Source organism: Embiotoca jacksoni, unplaced genomic scaffold (assembly GCF_022577435.1).
Source record: "Embiotoca jacksoni isolate LCO1_2020_lvr unplaced genomic scaffold, fEmbJac1.0.p SCAF_2, whole genome shotgun sequence".
NCBI lineage: Eukaryota > Metazoa > Chordata > Actinopteri > Embiotocidae > Embiotoca > Embiotoca jacksoni.
This window is the reverse complement of record NW_027185340.1, coordinates 9,214,957-9,235,092: the sequence shown is the minus strand read 5'-3', so window position 1 is coordinate 9,235,092 and position 20,136 is coordinate 9,214,957. Positions and strand designations below refer to the sequence as shown.

At 40.2% G+C, this 20,136-nt stretch overlaps 2 protein-coding genes across 5 annotated transcripts; both read right to left on the bottom strand.

The window, feature by feature from the left end:
• Window positions 1-22: 22 nt before the first annotated feature.
• Window positions 23-10,051, bottom strand: LOC138201173 (interleukin-10 receptor subunit beta-like). Of its 2 annotated transcripts, XM_069154402.1 has the most exons (8): window positions 9,252-10,051; window positions 8,811-9,147; window positions 8,138-8,267; window positions 7,702-7,871; window positions 7,079-7,227; window positions 6,476-6,653; window positions 5,843-5,955; window positions 23-2,389 (listed from the first exon to the last, which is right to left on the bottom strand). In XM_069154402.1, the coding sequence occupies exons 2-8, from the start codon at window positions 8,986-8,988 to the stop codon at window positions 1,727-1,729; spliced, it is 1,581 nt and encodes a 526-aa protein (XP_069010503.1). In that variant the 5' UTR covers window positions 8,989-9,147; window positions 9,252-10,051; the 3' UTR covers window positions 23-1,726. The 2 variants fall into 2 exon arrangements, with proteins under 2 accessions (XP_069010503.1, XP_069010504.1); XM_069154403.1 differs by having other exon boundaries at window positions 6,494-6,653; window positions 8,811-10,051.
• A 94-nt stretch (window positions 10,052-10,145) lies between these two features.
• crfb1 (cytokine receptor family member b1) lies at window positions 10,146-19,674 on the bottom strand. Of its 3 annotated transcripts, none has more exons than XM_069154404.1 (8): window positions 19,610-19,674; window positions 18,625-18,728; window positions 17,871-17,991; window positions 15,420-15,580; window positions 14,448-14,614; window positions 13,147-13,300; window positions 12,811-12,938; window positions 10,146-11,786 (listed from the first exon to the last, which is right to left on the bottom strand). In XM_069154404.1, the coding sequence occupies exons 2-8, from the start codon at window positions 18,665-18,667 to the stop codon at window positions 11,079-11,081; spliced, it is 1,482 nt and encodes a 493-aa protein (XP_069010505.1). In that variant the 5' UTR covers window positions 18,668-18,728; window positions 19,610-19,674; the 3' UTR covers window positions 10,146-11,078. The 3 variants fall into 3 exon arrangements, with proteins under 3 accessions (XP_069010505.1, XP_069010506.1, XP_069010507.1); XM_069154405.1 differs by having other exon boundaries at window positions 13,147-13,297; XM_069154406.1 differs by lacking the exons at window positions 17,871-17,991; window positions 18,625-18,728; window positions 19,610-19,674 and having other exon boundaries at window positions 15,420-16,313.
• Window positions 19,675-20,136: the final 462 nt, after the last annotated feature.

Sequence of the window (20,136 nt, the reverse complement as noted above, 5' to 3'; positions counted from 1 at the left end):
GCAGCTCTCACACACACACTGGTTTCACATGTTTGTGAGGTTTTATTTGTGTAAAGTAAGTTTGACATTGAAGAGTCAAATAAAAATAAAAAAAAAAAACAGGACAGTAGGTGTAACATGGAACATGTATGAGTTATAACATATTGTTGGCTGAGTAACACTGAGTTGATACACGTTGGTCGGTATAAATACATTAAAGTGGACCAAAATATGTTGGATTATATTGTTCTAAACATGAAATCTGGCAGAATTTAATAATAATTAAAAAAAAAAACACACATAATGGCACAAATGACAGCAGGCTGTGCAATATTAAACTTTCACTGCAGTAAACATTCAACTTTATCGGAAGGTAAGTGATGTAACAACATGAAAACATCATGGTTTTAAAGACTAAATTATTTCTTATCGATTATAAAAAATAAATGTTCTTAAACAGTTGAAAAAGGTTCGTCACTTACGTGCCGTCGTTTCTGTTGACGGTTCCCGAGAGACAAAACGAACGAAGGATTCAGAATAAAATCCATTTTCTGTCAGTTGATTAACGGTTCTGCGTTCAGAGCTGACAGTTAATTCCCTTAAAAACCTTATTTTTCAGTTACAATTCTCTTGAGTTTTTCTGTTTCTACAGTTTCAGGTAAAAAAAACAAACAAACAAACATCTGAAGACACTTTGAAAATGCTGCTCTTTGTTCAGATTATTATAAAAACAATGAAGTCAGGATGTCATGTTTGATCAAATGTGTTTGTTTGGTCTCTGCAAACAATAAAACCTCCTCCATTCGCCCTCTAGCTGCTCATCAAAGAGGTGCAAACACAGGATACTTTAGAAACTTTTCCTTCTCCTCGCCTGAAGAGTTTCATATCAATATTTCATTATCAAGAGTTCATCATTATTATTCAATATCAAGTTTTTGATTTTGTTCCAATAAAACAGCTGACATTTCTTTTGTTAAATAAACTTTTACAGTTCAAAGATCGTTCTTCACCAAACAAACGGCTTAAAAAAAAGATTCAAAGGGGGATCAGGAGGTGGTTCTCAACTGGTGGGTCCCGGCACACTTTTAGGGCCCATTTTTTCCCCCCTGGAGTGTGGACGAAAAGACGAACCGTTAAATTTTAAAGTCTACAGAACTTCTGCTGCTGCGCTTTTATTTTGAAGTACGAAACGATGCGAGCGTCAGCTTTGCTGTCGGCGTTGTCATGACAGCGATGCTCAAAAGAAATAAAGAGGTCGAGAGAAGTCCGCCTTTTCATTTCATCTGTACTACGTCCGAGTATTATTTCATATTTCAGAGTTTAGATTCCGGAAACTTGATTAGCAGCAGTTTAATCCTGTTTGAAGGCAGATTTGTTTGCCTTAAAAAAAAAAAAAATAAAAATAAAAGTGGGAAAGCCGTGTCTCGTCCTGAGGTTCGGTCCGGTCGGTGGACCAGTTTTTCCATCAGCGGCTCAGAGTCATTTCGGAGGGAGATGTACTCATTTCTTTTTTTGATTGGTGCGCCTCCACAGTGGTTTTCGTCCTATGCAAAAAAAAAAGAACCTTCTAGCTGTCCGACACATAAAATCAAGTACCAGGATTATTTCTGATGAGTTTTTGGCGCTTCGCAATATTTAAGAAAAGAGATTCTTGATCAGTCATCATCGGGAATGTGGAATGTCTGTCTGATGATGACATCACTTCCTGTGAAGCAGCCTTCAAAACCAGCCAACGTCCTGCCCGGCACTAACGCCTCATATATCCACAGAGCTCGTCTACATCCTCCTCCTCCTCCTCCTCCTCCTCCTCCTCAAACAGGGAGACGGTTTCCATGGCGACTCCCTCGGCGCCACATGTTTGTGAGGGCGGGACAGGAGGAGAGAGAGACTCTATGTCAGGATGGGATTTCGCCTCCTCTTCCTCCTCCTCCTCCTCCTCCTCCTCTTCAAGCCTGCTGAAGGTTAACGTGAGGAGGTTCACACTGTGGCTGTCCCTTCCTCCTCCTCCCACCACCACCTCCTCCTCCTCCTCCTCTTTCTCCTCCTCCTCGTCTCTTCTTCCTCCGGTCACACCGTCTGAACTCTGACCTCTGACCTGCAGGTTGAAGTCTGACGGCCGCTCCGAGGGGACGCCGGCCGGGTGTTGAGGAGTGGCGGACAGCGATGATGAAGAGGAGGAGGAGGAGGAAGAGAGGAGGTTGGCGCCTATCTTCAGTTTGTAATCTCCCCCTGTGCTCTCGCCGGTTCCCTCCGTCGGCTCGCTCTCTCCGTCGCTCTCGTCTGACGACGACCGCCCGCTCCGCTTCTCACCAGCAGAGGGCGCCATCTGCAAAACATTGAGGAGGGAGGAGGACGAGGAGGAGCGGCGGGGCGTCATGACCAGCACCTCCTCGATGTGATGGACGGTCTCCTGAGACAGAGAACAGACACATCTGATGAAGAAAACACTTTATTCATTATGATGTCTTATAACAAAACAAAACAAAACCAAAAACAAAAAAACCCAAAAAATTTCCAGCTTGTGTTTTGTGAGGAAACTTTGTTCTGATGTTCTGCGTGTCATTATTTAAAACATAAATAAAAGAATTAAATAATAATCTGCTGTTTTAATGACTGTTTTTAAAGTTTGAATCACAGTTTTTAATGTTTGAACGACTGTTTTTAATGTTTGAACGACTGTTTTTAATGTTTAATGGCTGTTCTTAATGTTTTAATCAGTGTTTTTAATGTTTCAGTCTTTAACGTTTGAATGACTATTTTTAATGTTTGAATCAGTTTTAAATGTTTAAATGACTGTTTGAATGACTGTTTTTAATGTTTCAATCAGTTTTAAATGTTTGAATGACTATTTTTAATGTTTGAATCAGTTTTTAATGTTTAAATGACTGTTTGTAATGTTTCAATCAGTTTTAAATGTTTGAATGACTATTTTTAATGTTTGAATCAGTTTTTAATGTTTGAATGACTGTTTTTAATGTTTGCATCAGTTTTTAATGTTTGAATGACTGTTTTTAATGTTTGAATCAGTTTTTAATGTTTAAATGACTGTTTGTAATGTTTCAATCAGTTTTAAATGTTTGAATGACTATTTTTAATGTTTGAATCAGTTTTTAATGTTTGAATGACTGTTTTTAATGTTTGCATCAGTTTTTAATGTTTGAATGACTGTTTGTAATGTTTGAATCAGTTTTTAATGTTTGAATGACTGTTCTTAATGTTTAATGGCTGTTCTTAATATTTTAATCAGTGTTTTTAACGTTTCAGTCTTTAATGTTTGAATGACTATTTTTAATGTTTGAATCAGTTTTAAATGTTTGAATGACTATTTTTAATGTTTGAATCAGTTTTTAATGTTTAAATGACTGTAATGTTTGAATGACTGTTTTCAATGTTTGAATCAGTTTTAAATGTTTGAATGGCTATTTTTAATGTTTGAATCAGTTTTTAATGTTTAAATGACTGTAATATTTGAATGACTGTTTTTAATGTTTGAATCAGTTTTTAATGTTTGAATGACTGTTTTTTAATGTTTAATGGCTGTTCTTAATGTTTCAGTCACTGTTTTTAATGTTTTAATCACAGTGGTTGGGGGGCGGGGGGGGTTCCGGCGCTACCAGAGTAAACAGTCCTACAGTCACTAGGTTTCCTGTGTGAAACTTCAAACTAAAAGGACTGCTGCGTCTTATAAAAATAAAATCTGTGAAGAGGCAAACATTCAGACAAATCACAAGTTTTGTACAAATAATCAAATCTACAACCATCAGATATGAAGAGCATTTCATATGTAAGGAAGAAGTTTAAAACTAAAACTTCAATGTATAATAGGTTTATTTGTCTCATTTACCTCATACGGAAAACGACCTCAAACCCCCCCCCCCCCCCCGGGTGAAAAAGAAGCTGCCGAATCACTTCAGAGGAAGTTAAGCTTCGACAAAATGCGACAAGCGTTTTCTACGAATTTGAATTCATCGGCCACAAACCTGCCTCGTATGAGGGGAAACCCCCTCTGTCTATATATCTCGCTGTCACTCCGGTTGATTTGTGGCCCTTAATAATGGAACCTGAAACTGCACGCTGCTTCATACAAAGCGTGTTCGAATCCCCCCTCAGATGCAGCCAATAATAAAAGGTTAACCGTAACGGCACCCACGTCCCCAACGGTTCTTCTATCCTGGCACGCCATCGCGAAACAAGGAAAATACTGGTATTAATGGAACGTTTCACAAACTATCAGTGACAAGAGCTTTTAATGTCACAGTAAGTCCCCTCATCGCAGCGGATTTATTATTAATCCGATTCTTCCAAGAAGGACTGTGTGAAAATGACTTGTAACAAATGAGATGAATTTTCTATTTTATATCTGCGTATTTAAGTCTTCATACATTTTGATAAAGAAAAAAAAAGAGTTACGTAAAAATTGCGTGAATGAGCAAAACAAAATCACAAACCCAGAATGAAAAGTGTGATTTTTGTTTTTTTAAAGCACTACCTGATAAAGAAATAAATCTGTAATTGATTCCTGTGTAAAATATTTTCGTTATAATCTTTCTATATGTATTTATTGGACTTAAAGAACCGCGGAGATAAAAGTTCCTAAAAGCTCCTAAAAGCCACGTCTCTTTCCAGAACAGAAAGTCTGTGGCTGTAATATAGAAACAACGACTCCATCAGCTGTCAAAATAAGAGCTTTAGATGCTGTTTAATTCATGTTCATTCAACACATAGACCTGCTGGATGCACACAAACAAAGAGACGTCTCTGACAACTAGACGTGTGGATAAAACTAATTTAATATTCCTTTGATAATGAGCATTTAATTCAAAACATTTTATGGGAGTTTTGCGTTAATTAGCCGCATTGTGCCGACAGTGTTTTTCCAGTGAAGTATATATATATCAATATTCCTGATGCTTTTAGCTCTGATTTTGTTTTCCTCCATCTTCGGGCTCGTTAGCTGCTGCTGTTGGTTTACAGGACTTTTTTTTTTATATAGATATATACACATATATACATATATATATACATACACACACACACTGTTAAGGAACTTTGAAAAGCCATTTTCTCTGAGCTCTTCTCATCTTTCTGATCCTCTAACCTCGACTCCACCTCAACCTCATCTACACAACACCAACGAAAAAGAACAAGACGAAGAAGAAGAAAAAGACAACGAAAAGGAAGAAGAACTCTCCTGCAGCTGGCGTTTTTCTTTTCTCTTGTTGCACCACAGCTCAACCAGAGCACCATGGCAGAGTTCACTTCCAGCTATGTGTTGAGTGTGCGTGTGTGCATGTTTCCGCCTGCTGTTCTTTCCTGTTAATTTACTCAGAAAATGTTTATGCCATGCTGCTCGCTGCCAAAACCACAAATGACAACAGAACATTTGTTGTACTTTCAGTCATGATCAATCTCTCTTTAGATTTTAATTTTTTTTTTACTTTTTAGTTTTTCCTCATTTATTTTTTTTCTGTTTCAGACTACAGATTACTACTATTATTATTATTATTATTATTATTATTATTATTATTCTAGTAGACAGATTCTAAAACCGCAAAAACTCCAAACTCACGCAATACTTTGTCACATGCATTTTTTGGGGAATTTGATGCACTTGCATTTCTTAAGAAGTAGAAATAATGAAGAAACCCCCCCCCCCCCCCAAAAAAACAGGGATTTTATGATTTCTGATGCTGCAGAGATCGTTGTTGAATAACATCATAAGAGTAGATATTCTGTCTACGTCCACCTCATTGCGTTTTTTTTTTTTTTTTTTTTATCTCCACAGTGAGACTTTCACACGTTTCACGAAGACCTGAAGTGAAATTACAGCAGCTGCATTCACTGACGTGAACTCGTGACTCACCAGAACCGACGGCAGCGACGTCCTCTTCAGACAGATGAAGCCAGAACGGAACAGAGCCACGATCACCAGCCCGATAATCACCATCGGGATGAACACGGTGGAGATCACCAAGTCTGCAGGGAGGAAACAATTACCTCACACGTACATCTTCATCATCATCATCATCATCATCATCATCACGACTGACGTGTCAGTAAATAAAGTCCGAACTTCGGCTGTAAACGTTGTTTTCGAGTGAAATCAGCTGTTAGCGTTGTTATCCATTTGTTGATTTGGGTTTAGTCGTTTTTTTTTTTTTTGTAAAATTAGTTGTTTGTTAACTTGTTAGCTGTTTAACTTGAGTTTAATTGCTTTTTTTTTTTTATAGCTAAATTAGCTGTTTGTCAGCGTTGTAAGCGAACGTGGCCGTTAGTGTTATTAGCTGAAGGTCAGCCGTTTGTTAACCTGCGTGTGGTTTTCAGCGAAAATTATTTGTTTGTTAGCATTGTTAGATGGTTATCGGAGCGTCACTTCCTCATGGAGCTCGTTGCTTCCTCCTGCTGCTGCGTTCAACAGGAACAGTTTCTGAACTTTAAAATGCGGAGGCGTCCGGATACAAGAAGGGAGGAAATCAAATTTAAAAAAAACACTCACATGTAAACACGGACACACCTTCGGAGAAGACGGAGGCAGTGGGAGTGCACACAGGTCGGCTGAAGTTGGACTCCTTGTCCTCGAGGCTGTCGGAGAAGCGGATTGAGACGCAGTACCGTCGGCCGACCCCCAGGCGGTCCAGAACCACCGTCCTCAGAGACCTCGTGTCCCTCAGGAACTGGATACAGGACGGACGTTCAAGATTTAACAGTTCATGATTTCATTAAGACTTTCTGACATTTAAAAAAATAAATAAAAAATCAACACAGTTTACAGGTTCGTTTCAAAGCACCCGATTCTGAAAGGGGATCGTAAAAGGTACTTTTATTTTGGCGGGGTGACCGCTTGATGTCTGGTCACACCTTTCTAACTCGTGGATGCGTGACTCAGACGTGACTCCTGCACCAACAAGTTTTTTTGTTCAGCGGGTTAGTGAGGTATGTTGACGTTGGGCGTATGACGCTGGCTAGATCACCATGGTAACTGATGCCGCAAACCTAACCTGGTCCGGAGCAGGTTATGTTGGAGATATCGGATCAAAGACTGGCTCCCTATCTGTGTGTGTGTGTGTGTGTGTGTGTGTGTGTGTGTGCGTGCGTGTACCTGTGCTTTGTCTCCGCCGTCGCTGTCGATCCTCAGCTGGTAGCTCAGGATGTCGTAGCTCCCCCGGTGTCGCTCGGTCGGAGGCTGAAGGTCGATGCACAGATTGGCGCCGCAGGTCGCGACGCTCAGCAGCGGCAGGCCGAAGTGAGCTGGGAGAAAAATAGTTTTAAATTTCAGATTCTTTGCTTCTAACTAAAAAAAAAATTGTTGTATCACTTTTTTTTTGTGACAAAAAACGACGACTCGACATTTCACCGCCATCCCATGGGTCTAAAATTAACATTCACCTACTTTATTTTTTTAATTTTTATTGTAACTAATGTCTCGGTTCGTTTGACCCCCACCCTCCCCGTTTTATCTCGTTTTGGTTCGAATGTCTTTTTGTTGATCACTTGTATTATACTATAAAAAATTCAAAATTGAAGTGTTTAATAAGAAAATGAGTTTTAAATTTCAGATTCCTTGCTTCTACTAAAAATGTTTAATATATTTTTTAGCCTTCGAGACGGCGACAAAACTTTAGTCACGTGACAGAAAACGACGACTCGACAGTTCACCGTCATCCCATCGGTCTAAAATTAACATTTTTCGTCATCGTCAAAGATGCACGACTGAAAACTTACTGATGGGTTTAATTCTTTGTGCGTAGACTTGCTCTGACTTCCGTTTGTCCAGCACAGCGGTAACCGCGGCGATGTAGACCTCCACCGGGTCGGAGAACGCCGCCGTCAGGTCGCAGACCAGCGGCTGCTGGACGCGCTCGCAGCCGACCACCGGGATCTGGGAGGAACTCCTTAAAGGACGGACACGCACAGTTCAGACAGTAAACATTCAAATCAGCTGAATAAACATGTTCACAGCCGGAAAAAAAACCACGTCTACAACAGAAATAAACATGTTTAAAGTCGGAAAAAAACCACACGTCTGCAACAGAAATAAACATGTTTACAGTCGGAAAAAAAACACACGTCTACAACAGAAATAAACAAGTTTACAACTAACTCCCCGATTGGTCGTCGGTACATAAACAAACATTAACCACACACAGGTGAAACGCACCTCTCGGTTATGACGGTGACGCTGTAAGAAACTCCTGCAGGTGTTCCTGGCCCCGCCTCCCATGTCAATGTGTGATTGTAGTGACTCGGAGACACTCTGACATTCACAGGCATTGGGAGTTCACTCATAGCTGCAAAACAAACAAACAAACAAACAAACAAACAAACAGGATGCTAAATGTGAACACAGGAGGCGTCAACAACACGAGGACGGATGGATTTTGCCTCCCTGAAACTGCTCTCTGGCATTGTGGGTAATGTAGGCACCAGGCTTTGAAAAAAAGAAGATAAGGAACCTTTGGTTGTATTAATATTGTTGTTTTAATTTTAACTATCTAATAGAAGCGGTGACTATTTTTTTTTTAATGTAAAGCGACTTAAAAACTTAAAAAAAAAGATTTGGCTCATATGATTCTTTCTTCTTGATTAAAACCACATAAATAAAAAAAAGTTTATGGACACCTATGATTCAGTGATAAATATATTGTGGATTAATTGTATTCACCTACAATGAAGTTTTTTTTGTTGTTTTATGGCAAAACTGTCACTTTATTGCACAACATATTTAAACTTGTGCCCTTAAAAAAAGAAAAAAAAGAAAAGAAAAAACAGATCAACTTCCGGGTGAGTGTGTTGTCTGTTTTTATTTTCTTCAGGTAACCATGTTAACTCACCTGGCAGGACCAGAGGCAGCCACGTGAGCGTCCATACGACAGCCGTCGTCATCACTGAGGGACACTCCATCCCCGCTGCACCGCCATCCCATCCCCCCTCCCTGCTCGTAGTCCTTTCACTTTCTCTATGACCACCGTCACAAAAACATCTTGAAAGTAATAAATGAATCACTGACATATGATGAATAATAATCCTGGGAATGACTTCGCGCTTAACATTAAAGTTTAGTCGGGTTTTTTTTTTTTTTTTTTAACCTGTTTTCCAGTTTTATCAGTCACAGACGTCTTCAAGTTCACCGACCAGCTCAGTTATCTTCATAAACTCAGCCTGGCTTCACTAGAAAAAAATAAATAAAAATAAATAACGAGATTGGCGTCTTTTAGCAACACGCCGGAAACGTTATCCGTCGCTGCAGCGAGTTATAACGGATTAGCACCGACCGATAAAACCTGCTTAGCCGACAGCCGACGAGTGACGAGGGGTTCAGCGGCTGTAAACAAAAACAAAAACAAAAACAAAAACACTGTCCGGTAACGGAGCAGCTACCGGTCTGTTCAAGACGTGAAGCCGAGCAGAGGCGGATAATCACAGATCCTCACACAAAACGGCGGACACGTACACGTACACACACACACACACACACACACACACACACACAAACTGCTGCTGCCTTCACGGACCTCCAGAAAAAAAAGAAATTCTTTAGGAGTTTGTAGAGCGTTTAATAGTTTCGTGTATATTATAACATTTCACTTAGAAATACTTTAGATAAAGATTTTGCACTTATAAATTCTATCAAATGAAATGTTATAGACTGAATATATATTTGGAAAACTCTTTCCGAAAAAATAAATAAAAAACAGTTCAAGAAAACCGGTTACCGCCTGGCGGCTTCCTTGAGCAAGGACGCTATAATATTATTATATTTTATAAGGGCACCCACCTATAAGGAGAATCCTGACTGCACCAGAGGCCTGTCAATCAAACAGACCCCCCGCCCCCTCTCCTCAAACGTATTATTTTTTGAGGACTCATAAATTAACGATAGAATTATTCTCGCCAGAAAAATCCTTTTTAAACATGTCGATTTGACACATGAAACATGAGATTAAAAAAATTATAGTTTGGAAAAAAATATATATTTTCAAATTCTGTGCATCAGAAATGTAAAAATTTGAGTTAAAAACGTGAAAATAACAATTTAACAGACAGCACTCGTGTTCATTTTTTTTTACCGTCCCTTCACGTTGCCTGGTGGAGAGATTCCTCAGACGGTTCCTGAAGGCACCATCGGAGGAATTGGTTGATAGGAAATCACGTGACCTAGCAAAGCGCAAAGAGCATGCCTTTATTGCAAGGGGGGGGGGTGGAGGAGGGGTCCCAGCAGATATCGGCGTGTTTATACAACAGAGAAGAAAAAAAAAATAATCTTGTTTTAAAATCATTCAATCACTGACGAAAATAAACGATCACGTGACATGTAAATCTGATGACAGTCACGCGAACCCGCACGTCACAGCTTGTTTTGGAAGATTACCGTCGCCAGCATTTATTACAGTGTTTATATGCAAAGATCTCTCATCAACATGTGCACAAACTCCCACTGGGGGAAAAAAAAAAAAAAAAAAGATAAAGTATTAGTATGAATATCAAGTCACTTTTCTGAGACACGTTACATTTAAAACCACCTCCGAGTTATGACTCCGGTTTCTCTGAAGGTGTGTCCGGTGTCCCGGCACATCACAAACAATGCATATTCTGACTGTGAACACTCGAACATATTTTTTTTAACAGAACTGAAGCTGCTTCAGTTTCAAGTGTCACGACGATATCTTTAAGAAAGAGGCTGTGAAAGAGGCCGAACATTCAAGCCATTACGATCGTTAAATTTGACTTTCTTTGCATGGACTTTGGCAGATGTTATTACCAGTCAGAAAAAGAATGCTGGCTTGGTAAACGATCACAGTCCTCGCGTCACTGCTGTTGTTTATTTTCCCTCCATCACATGTCAGAAGGTCCATAAATATAAAAAATATATAATGTGCAGAGAAACGCTAACAATAATAAAAAAAATAAAAAATAAAGCACTTATTTACTTTCTACATGTTGTTTCTTGAGACTTCAGATATTTTTTTTCTTACATTTTTAAAAAAAAAACTTGTAACAAAATACAATTATTTATATTTTTCCAGACTATATTTAAATATTATAGTTTGATTTCTCCTTTTATAAAAAGGGATAAAGTTGCCGTCAGAGGAACGTGTGAATCATCGGTTTCTTAAATACCCGTTGAAATCCTCCTCCTCTTCCTCCTCTTCTTCCTCCTCCTCCTCCTCCTCCTCTTCTTCTTCTTCTTCCTCCTCTCCGGTCGCTCTGTGCTGCGACAGATCGTCCGTGGTAAATTCGTTGAGCGTTGGCGCCTCTTCGTCCGATTCAGCCCGTTTCGTTTGCGAACGCTCCGGACTGGACGCTTTTAAAAAGTCGATGAGAGAATCTTCCTCTTCCTCCTGCTCTTCGTTGCCGGCAGCCAGAGAGGCGAGCGTGACCGAAAACAGATTGACATTGCCGGAGATGTCCTGCACCACCTTCTTCTCCTCCTCCTCCTCCTCTTCCATCACCTCCTCCTCTTCCTCCTGACCTGCGACGTGTCCCCGGACCCCACTTTGACGAATACAAGGCAAGATATGAAGGAGCGGAGGTTCCTTTGATGCACAAGGAGGGTCAAACTCGGTGTTCGGTGCCTCCGCCTCTCCCGGAGCCCTCCCGGAGTCCTGGCGGGAACTTTCCCCCGAGGAAAGCCCCGCGTCTCTGTCCACGTAGACGTCCATCCCGTCGTCTCCGTGGTCGCCGTCTTCGTGGTCGTCGTCGTCGGCAGCCGTGGGACTGTGGCGCTCCCCGTGTCCCCCCGAGCTGACGGAGACGGGGTCCGGGTCAGTCCTCTCCGGGGTCAGGATGTAGCCGTGCCTCAGCGCCGTCTACGGGAGCAGAAGAAGGGGAGGTGAAGAAGAGAACGTATCTGCTCCCTCACAGCTGAGGTTACTATAGTAACTTCCTTCCCTAACTTCAGTGTGCAGAGTGCTGATAAAGAAATTCACTTTTATTTTGGAACTACTCCCCGCCAAAGACGGTGAAACAGTATTTTGTTAGCTTTATGCTTGAAATGAACAGGAAAGTGTCGTCAGAACACGTCGGAGGAATATCTGAAGAATAATGATGTGATTTTTTTTTTTTTACCTCTCAGAATCCCCTGCATCATGATACACCTGAAATGTTTTTTTTTTTTTTTTAAACCTGCAACTACAGTCGTTATGCTTGTAAGTTTGTGCCATGTCGTCGCCAAAAAAAATTATGACCTGGGAAATTTACCGACTGGACTAAAGGTTGCGTCACCTTTCGTTATCGGTGTTTCTACGGTCGTCTAAAGGCCACAAACGTTCAACACATTCATCAGTGCGTGTTTCAAAAATCTATCGCTGTGTTATCACAACAGACTGAATGTTGACGGATGGATCGATGTAATGTGACCATATTTGGACGAGCTGGGGGGAGGGGCCAGCGGTGGATCTGACTGATCTGATTGGACACCCGATGATACTACATCCCACCCACAGTTAGCTGTAACCATGACTGCACCACAGGCCTGTCAATCAAACAGACATGCCCCCAAAAACAGGTCTTTTTGAAGCCTATTTTCTAATGAATGAGGGATTCTTTTCAGATGGACTTCCAGAAAACTAATAAGGAGTGACTTTAGCTAACAACACAGATAACTGCTGGAGACATTTTATTGACTTTGTATTTGATGAGAGAAGTTGAATGGGAGTCTATGAAGCCGGAGGCTTTTTGGAGCCGACCTCTAGTGGCACTCGGTGGTATTGCAGTTTAAGACACTTCTGCATCAGCCCCATTTTTCAGACCTGGAAGCTACGAACACTTTTATATCCAGTGTGATGTAAATAGATGGATGTATATATATAGATAAATGGATTGATTTCTTACTCTTAGTACTTTGGGCACAGCCTTCAGTTTGCAGAGGAATCCGGTGTAGTAGAGGCCGAACATGCCGATCGTCAGGACGACAAGAACCAGAATCAGAAGAGCGGCCACGGAAAATATGACAGCCGGTACTGAAGAAGTACAAACACACATTATTCAACTCCTTCAAGTCTGGAAGTGTGAGCGTGAGAAACACTGATTTCAACACAAACAAATGGGCCAACATGTAAATCGCCACCTTTGCCTTTCCTTCAGGACACAAACACATGCAGGCATAGGTTTCCTTAGGCATGAAAACCAACACCAACAACAACAATAACAAGATAAACATCAGCTCACTTCTGCTCGGCTCGATGTGGCTGGTGTAAATGCAGTTCCAGGCCGACGGCGCCGTGTTCTTGTTCAGATTTATCATCATTTGCACCTGAACGCAGTACTCCACGCCTCTCTCCAAGTTATTGATCGTGTAGTTCTTTTCACTTGTGGTCAGCTGCTGGTCAAATAGAAAGACATAATCTGGTTAGAGTTACATTTACGCCGAGGGGGAATCATTTTATCCTCCCGAGACTTCCTGTTTCGTACGAACAGAGCGCAGGACCGTGACGTGCCACAGAGCGGGAGGAAGCAACAACCTCCAGGAGAAAGTAGTCAAAGTGTAGACTCTTGATCAAAAATCAGTTCCACGAGTTTCTTTGTGAACATTTGTGATTTCACTACGGACTTGAAAACTGGAGCAGAAAAACATCCAATTTTAGGGAACAAAAAAAAAAATTCTTCAACACGCCCGCTTACAGCCGAGCGTTCCTGAGCCCATGCAGTGATTTCCGCTACAGAACCGTTTCCAGTAGAACTCGGTGTTGACAATCTGACTCTGGGGGACAAATTCACGGTGACACAAAGAAAACCCACCTGGTGTCTCCTGACCTGATGCGCCTTCTTCTTCGGTCTTGGACAGAGAAGCTCCGCCCCTCTTGAAACATGATGTCATCAGAACACCTCACCCGGCTCATCACTTCATCGCCGTAGACTTTCTGAAGCATTTCAAGGGTCTCTGTTGACCATTTACAAAGTTTGACCCCAAAATCTGATGTTTCTCTTGGTCTTCAGGCGACGCTGCTCAAAAAACAGCCATGATTCTGTTGTGGAAATCACTGCATGGGCTCAGAAACACTCGGCTGCAAGTGGAGTGAGTTGAAGATTTTCTGTTCCCCAAAAATTTGATGTTTCTCTGGTCCAGTTTCAGGTCCACGGTGAAATCACAAATGTTCACCTTACAAGCGGTCACGTTAACGTGGTTGTATTTTTTGTTATTCACACAGTTACCGACTGTCACAACTTCCACTGCGAAGAGGAAACTGGACATTTTAGATGTGCTAAACTTTTTGTCTCTGGAGGAAGGATTTCAGGAGTTAAACCAGAATACTTAGATGAGGCGATAATCATACAGCTGATCAGGGAGGAAAGCTGGAAGTCGCCCCTGACCATTTCGGTTTAATTGAACCGAACAGGAAAGTATCTGGTTTAAAAAAAAAATACATATAACAGGCTCAGATAAACAAAATAAACTCTTCATCGTACATAATCCAGCTGGAAAATCACAAGGAGAGAGATTTGACGCAGAAAATAAAATTATTTCTTACCACCACTTTTGCTTCTTTTCCTTTCTTCCAAGAGACACTGAAATCGGAGGTGTAGAATTTCTGGATGTCTTCGATGTCTGAGTATTTGTCAGCTTTAGGCAGCGACATGTTGACCTGGATGCAGCTCCCACATCCAACCAGGGAGAACCGCGGAGGATCTATGAAGGCTTTGTCACAAGGAAGAAAACATTTCTTTTTAATGAGCTTTTGCAACGCAAAAGCAATTTGTACGATATAAAACAGACTTTTTCTGCATTAAAAGTTTCTCAATAGAAGTCTATTCAAAACAAAACCTCGCTTTTATCAACAAAAATACAAATAACTCAAAGTCAGCAAAATAAACCACATGGCAGCTGACTGGGAAAAACAACACAACAGGAAGTGACAGGGGCTCATGGGAAATGTCGTTTTATCATGAGAATTAGGTTCAATTACAGGAGTTTATTCAACATGTAAGAGATTTCAGTTTGTTTTTGTTTTCACACAGAATCTGTTGAATTTATTTGATTTAAAAAAGCATCAAAATCAATCTTTTCTCTGTATTCTATATTATAAAGATATGTCACTTTATAAATCAGGAATGTTTTTTGTAACTTTGGGCGCCACGATGTTTTTTTTTGTAAAGCTCAGAAAAAAAAAGATCAGAATTAAAATATTTCAAGCTATTTCTATGATACGTTCGACTTGCAATTCTTGCCAATTACTGCAATTTTACTGAAAAAAAAAAAAAAAAAAAAAAAAAAAATGGGGGAAAAACCCTCAGCGACATCCTAGACGCACTTGATTTCGAACCAGTTCGCTTCAAGTTTCTATCTGACAAAAAAAGACTTTAAAACAACAGATAAATAAATAATATACTTTTCTTTAACTAACCTACACTTTTAATGTTGTTTGGATTTCCCCCTGGACCTTCCCAAATTATAAAACCTAATGTTGAGTTTAAACCCGAGTCTAAAGACTCCTGTCACGTACTGTGGATGAACGGGGTGAAGGAGAGAATGCGGGACTCGGCGGACCGGCTTTGGTTGAGGCACGCCTGAACCTTCAGCTCGTACATCTCCTTCGTCTGCAGCTTCAGCTTGATGGACGTTGACGTCGAGTTGCCACCGCGTTTCCATTTCTTCCCTTTAAACCTGAACACGGACAAAACAAACGGAGCGGTTTTAGTTCGGCGCTCTCGGTACAAAGGAACTTCTCCTCTGACGCCCTTCCTAGATAAAAGAAAAACAAAAAACAGCCTCCCCCAGCTGATCCTGTTTTCCGTCATTTTTTTTTTTTTTTCTTTAATGAGCCGATCGTAGCGCTCGATACAAAGAAGACGGAGAGTTGGTTGATTTCATCTGTTTTTTTTTTTTTAAGAAAAGATAATACAAGAGATTTTACAGCACTTAAGAATAAAAGGAATAAGCACGAAATAGTCAAATACCGCGGTGGGGGAAAGAAAATCAAAGAAGGTGCGGCCCAAATTTGGCCCGCGGGCTCCAGATCGGGCCACTCGGTTCTGATTCATTTTTTCCACGCCAGCTGTTAAGCTAAAAGCATCAGGAATATTGGACTCATATTTATCAGGTGGACACAAACCGGACTGGAAAATATAGTTTCATAAAAAAGAAAAGAAAAAAGGGGCAGCAGACCTTAAACAGCAAGACCTTGTGCATTAATTTCTTCTATTCAGAGGCGGATTCATCCATAAAGCAGCAAGACGGTCTAGTTTCGTCTCTATTGTCAGGTGCTGAACACAATATGTTTGTTTTGCGTGTCTAAGTAAAAAAAAAAAAATACGTCCATTTAAATGAAAAGTGAACTTTCACAATGACTGTCGAAGCAAAAAGACGAGATCATCTGAAACTGAAACAAACGTGCACACACGCTCAAATCTCCGGTTCCTCTGAAAAAATTAAATAAAGCAGCATCGTCCGGCCGCTTTGTGGTCGCAGCTGCATCGAAACGCCCAACGCCTCGTCGGTGGAAAAACAAACCGCTCTGAGGGAGAAGGCGGCTCGGCCACCGTCACACACCGTCAGACAGACTGAAGATGTGACCAGATTAAAGGTTAATGTCTCACGAAACACTGATGGAGATCAAATATATCAACAACCCCCAGGCTCAAAAAGATCATTAATTCATACCGGCTATTTCCCCTAGTGAATATGAAAGAAAGAAAATCAATACAAAATCCAAATATCTGACATTTCCTACAAGATTTCCATTTCATGTTAAGCTTTTAAAATTATCTGCTTGAAATTTACCCATCATGCTTCTCTGCGAGGATAAAAGTTGAAGTGCAAACCGCCGACCACGACGTTCCCCAAACTCACTTCCTGTTAACTCCAAAATAAAAGCACAAAACTCGCCACTCGGAACATCTTCACGCTCCGAATCCTTTCGTTACTTCGGTTTACAAAAAAATATAAAACTCTCCTCCGGCCTTCCGCTTATCACGCAGCTCTCAGCCGCATCACATGGGCTTCATCAGCACGATGAAATGCACGAAATCGAACGCGAGCCAGCTGCCGTTTCCACGGTGACTAATCGACTGCTATTTTCCAAAAGGAGCGTTTTATAATCAGAATAAAAAAAAAATTTGCAACATGATTTTTTCCCGCTGCTTCATTGTTTTTTCTTTTATTTCCTCAATATTTTATGATAAAACATCTGCCTGTCCCCCTGCTGTTTGTGACCTGATGAGACCCGGTGGACTCAAGACTTTAAAAAAAACAAAAAACAAAGTGTGGACTCTCATCACATGTTTCCTGTTTTCAAAAAAAATCCAACAAGACACTTGAGCAATGAGGAAATCTGCGAGGATTGAAAGATTCAGCAAGATTAACTTCCTCCTTCTTCGGCGGCAATGTCACTTCGACGAGAGGATTTTTATTTTCACAGTTTATTGATCATTTGGTAAATCAAATGTCAGAAATATGATGAAAAACATCGATCATAAACATCCTGGAATCCAAAAAACGATGTCCTTTAATGTCCAAATCAAATTAAATCATTAAATGAGATATCATAATATAAATAAAGTAAGGCCAAAAATGAATTATTTCACTGAATCAGCACTTTGTTCTGCATTTCATCATTTTATCATGTGGTAAATTCACCTAAAAGGGACTTTGCTCTGCTCTAAAGGGTCTCAGCTTCTACTGAAGAAGCAGATCGTAGTGGAATCATTTTTTTTAATGTAATCTGTATCCTGCTCTGATAAATCAGAAAATTACAATGAAGACCAAAAGAAAAACCAAGTCCAAATCAGACTAAAACGTTTCACGCCAGTTTGTTCGGAAGATTTGATTTTGAGCAGAAAACGACACCATTTGTTATTGAAGACACATTTCAGACGTTCAGGTCGGGATAATGCGAGATCTATCGGCGGCAGGAAATGAGAGCGGACGTAGCAAACAGGGCGGCGGCGGATTTTACCTCTTCCAGATCTGATAGCGCGTCCCCGGCGGGGTGCCGGGCCCCGGGTCCCAGCGGAGTTTGTGGTGGAAGTTCACCGACTCCACGGTGACGTTGACCGGCGCAGGAAGTAAAGCGAGCGCTATGTAAACAACAGGTGAACACATTGGATGAGGGCACAAAGGTCCAGAGGACACAACCGACAGGGGCGGGGGAAGAGGGAGGAGGGCCCACAGGTGAGCCGTCAGCAGTGATAAGCACTGATAAGCAGTGGGTGTGTGTGTGTGTGTGTGTGTGTGCGCGCGTGTGTGCGCGGAGAGGAGAGGTTTACAAGTGCTCAACCATCGGTAGGCGAAGTATTCAGAGGTCAAATACACTGTTTTAACTGCTTCATGTCCTGCTGGTTAATTTAATCTACAGCGAGACATCATATTCTGTCAGATTATCACGTGTTTGTTTCTCTAAAGAGTTGACAAACAAAATTCAAGAGGACTTTATAAAACAGTTCATTTAACTCAAAAAGTGGGAGAATTTTCTCGGCCCCGTAAAGGAACATGTGACACTTCAGAAAAAGTGAAACAAAACAAAATCACCAGATTTGGAGGGACGTCATTTTCAGACGAACGTAGTGGAGTAAAAAAAAAGTGCATTTACCTTCTGAGGTTTTCAAAGTATAAAGATGCAGAAAATGGGGAAAAACTCAAATAAAGTTCAATTTGTGCTGAAGTAAATGTACTTCGATTGAATTCATTACAACTGAAGTTGGTGTACTTACCAGACTCGAGCAGTAAGATCAGATAAAGAGGCAGAAAGTTCATCCTTCTATACTCAGCAGGTCAGCAACCCCCTCCTCCCCCCCACACGCAGCATCATCACCGTCTGTAAACAACAATATTTTAAAAATATATTGAAAATAAATAAATATTAATGTATAACTATAAATAAATAAATAAAAAACTAAGAAATCAAATACAAATAAAATGAATAAATCAACACAAATAAAATTAAATCAATAAATAAATATAATTATAAATAAAAAAAAAAAATACCGAAAATAAAAGTAAATAAATACAAACTATTATAAATACTAAAAATAAAAACAGATAAAATGAATAAATGAATAAAATTTGAATTAAAGAAATGTCAACCAGAAACTAAAAGTTCCCAGTTAACCAGGTAATAACCTTAAAAAAGGATTATATTACAACAACATGAGCCTCCTGTTTTTTTTGTTTTTTTTATTTTATTTTATTTCACTTTATTAATCCCCGAGGGGAAATTTCTTTTATAATAATTTGTTTTATAATGTATGTGGACATAATGAGCTTTAAACACTTTTTTTTAGTCTACTACAGTCTCTCTAATGTTTAATGGAGTTAAAGACATAAGTTTAATATAATTTTTGTTGTTGTTGTTGTTATGCCAAGTTTTCACCTCGTAAACTAAAAGTACAAAATTATCGATATCCTGATTGGACTTGACCCATTTTTCAAAACCGGCGTTGATCGACTCAACAAACAGCTCGCTTCTTTTTTACATAAATGTAAAAGAGCTTACAGCGTTAAACCGACATTAACTACAGAGTTTACATGTTTATTAACGCACTTATCTGCTAGTTTTTCATCCTAACAGCAACCTACAGCTCATTCAGACCACTTTTACACACAACTGACGATAAATTACAGACTTATTTGAATTTAACTCGGTTGGCAGACGGATAACGCCCGAACAAACCCAGCCCTTCGACGATATGAACTCACCGCCCGGACCGGTCCTGCTTGCGTGTCTCAGCGAGGAACAGAGAAGTAGCGACTGGCTGCGAGAGTTTCACTGCGGCTGATAAAAACTGCGGTCAGTCCGCAGTTAGTTATCCGCAACAGCGCTCATATGACGCTACTTCCTGCCTCCCTTCAAAGTAAAAGTCAGAGCTGCACTTTATAAGTGTCAGATTTTTTTGTTTAAAACGCTTAAAAAAAATGTCAATTTAAGCGGATTTGGCTTTTAAATATGAAGCTTTTATTTAGTTCTTCTCTAAATGGCGCCCCCCGGTGGTACGCAAGAGCCCCACTGAAAAGGGTGACAATTTGATTTCAACTGGCCCCAAGAAAAAAACAAGGAAAAAGAAAAGTAAATCAATGTCATGTTGTCACAGACAACAGTCATTACACACAGATCACATTACAGTGATGTCAAATTAAGTTGTTTATTGTGTAAATGTTTTAGAAATAGAAACATTTTATGATGTGTCACCTATCTTTGACAGGTTTGACTAGTTTCCAAAACTTGG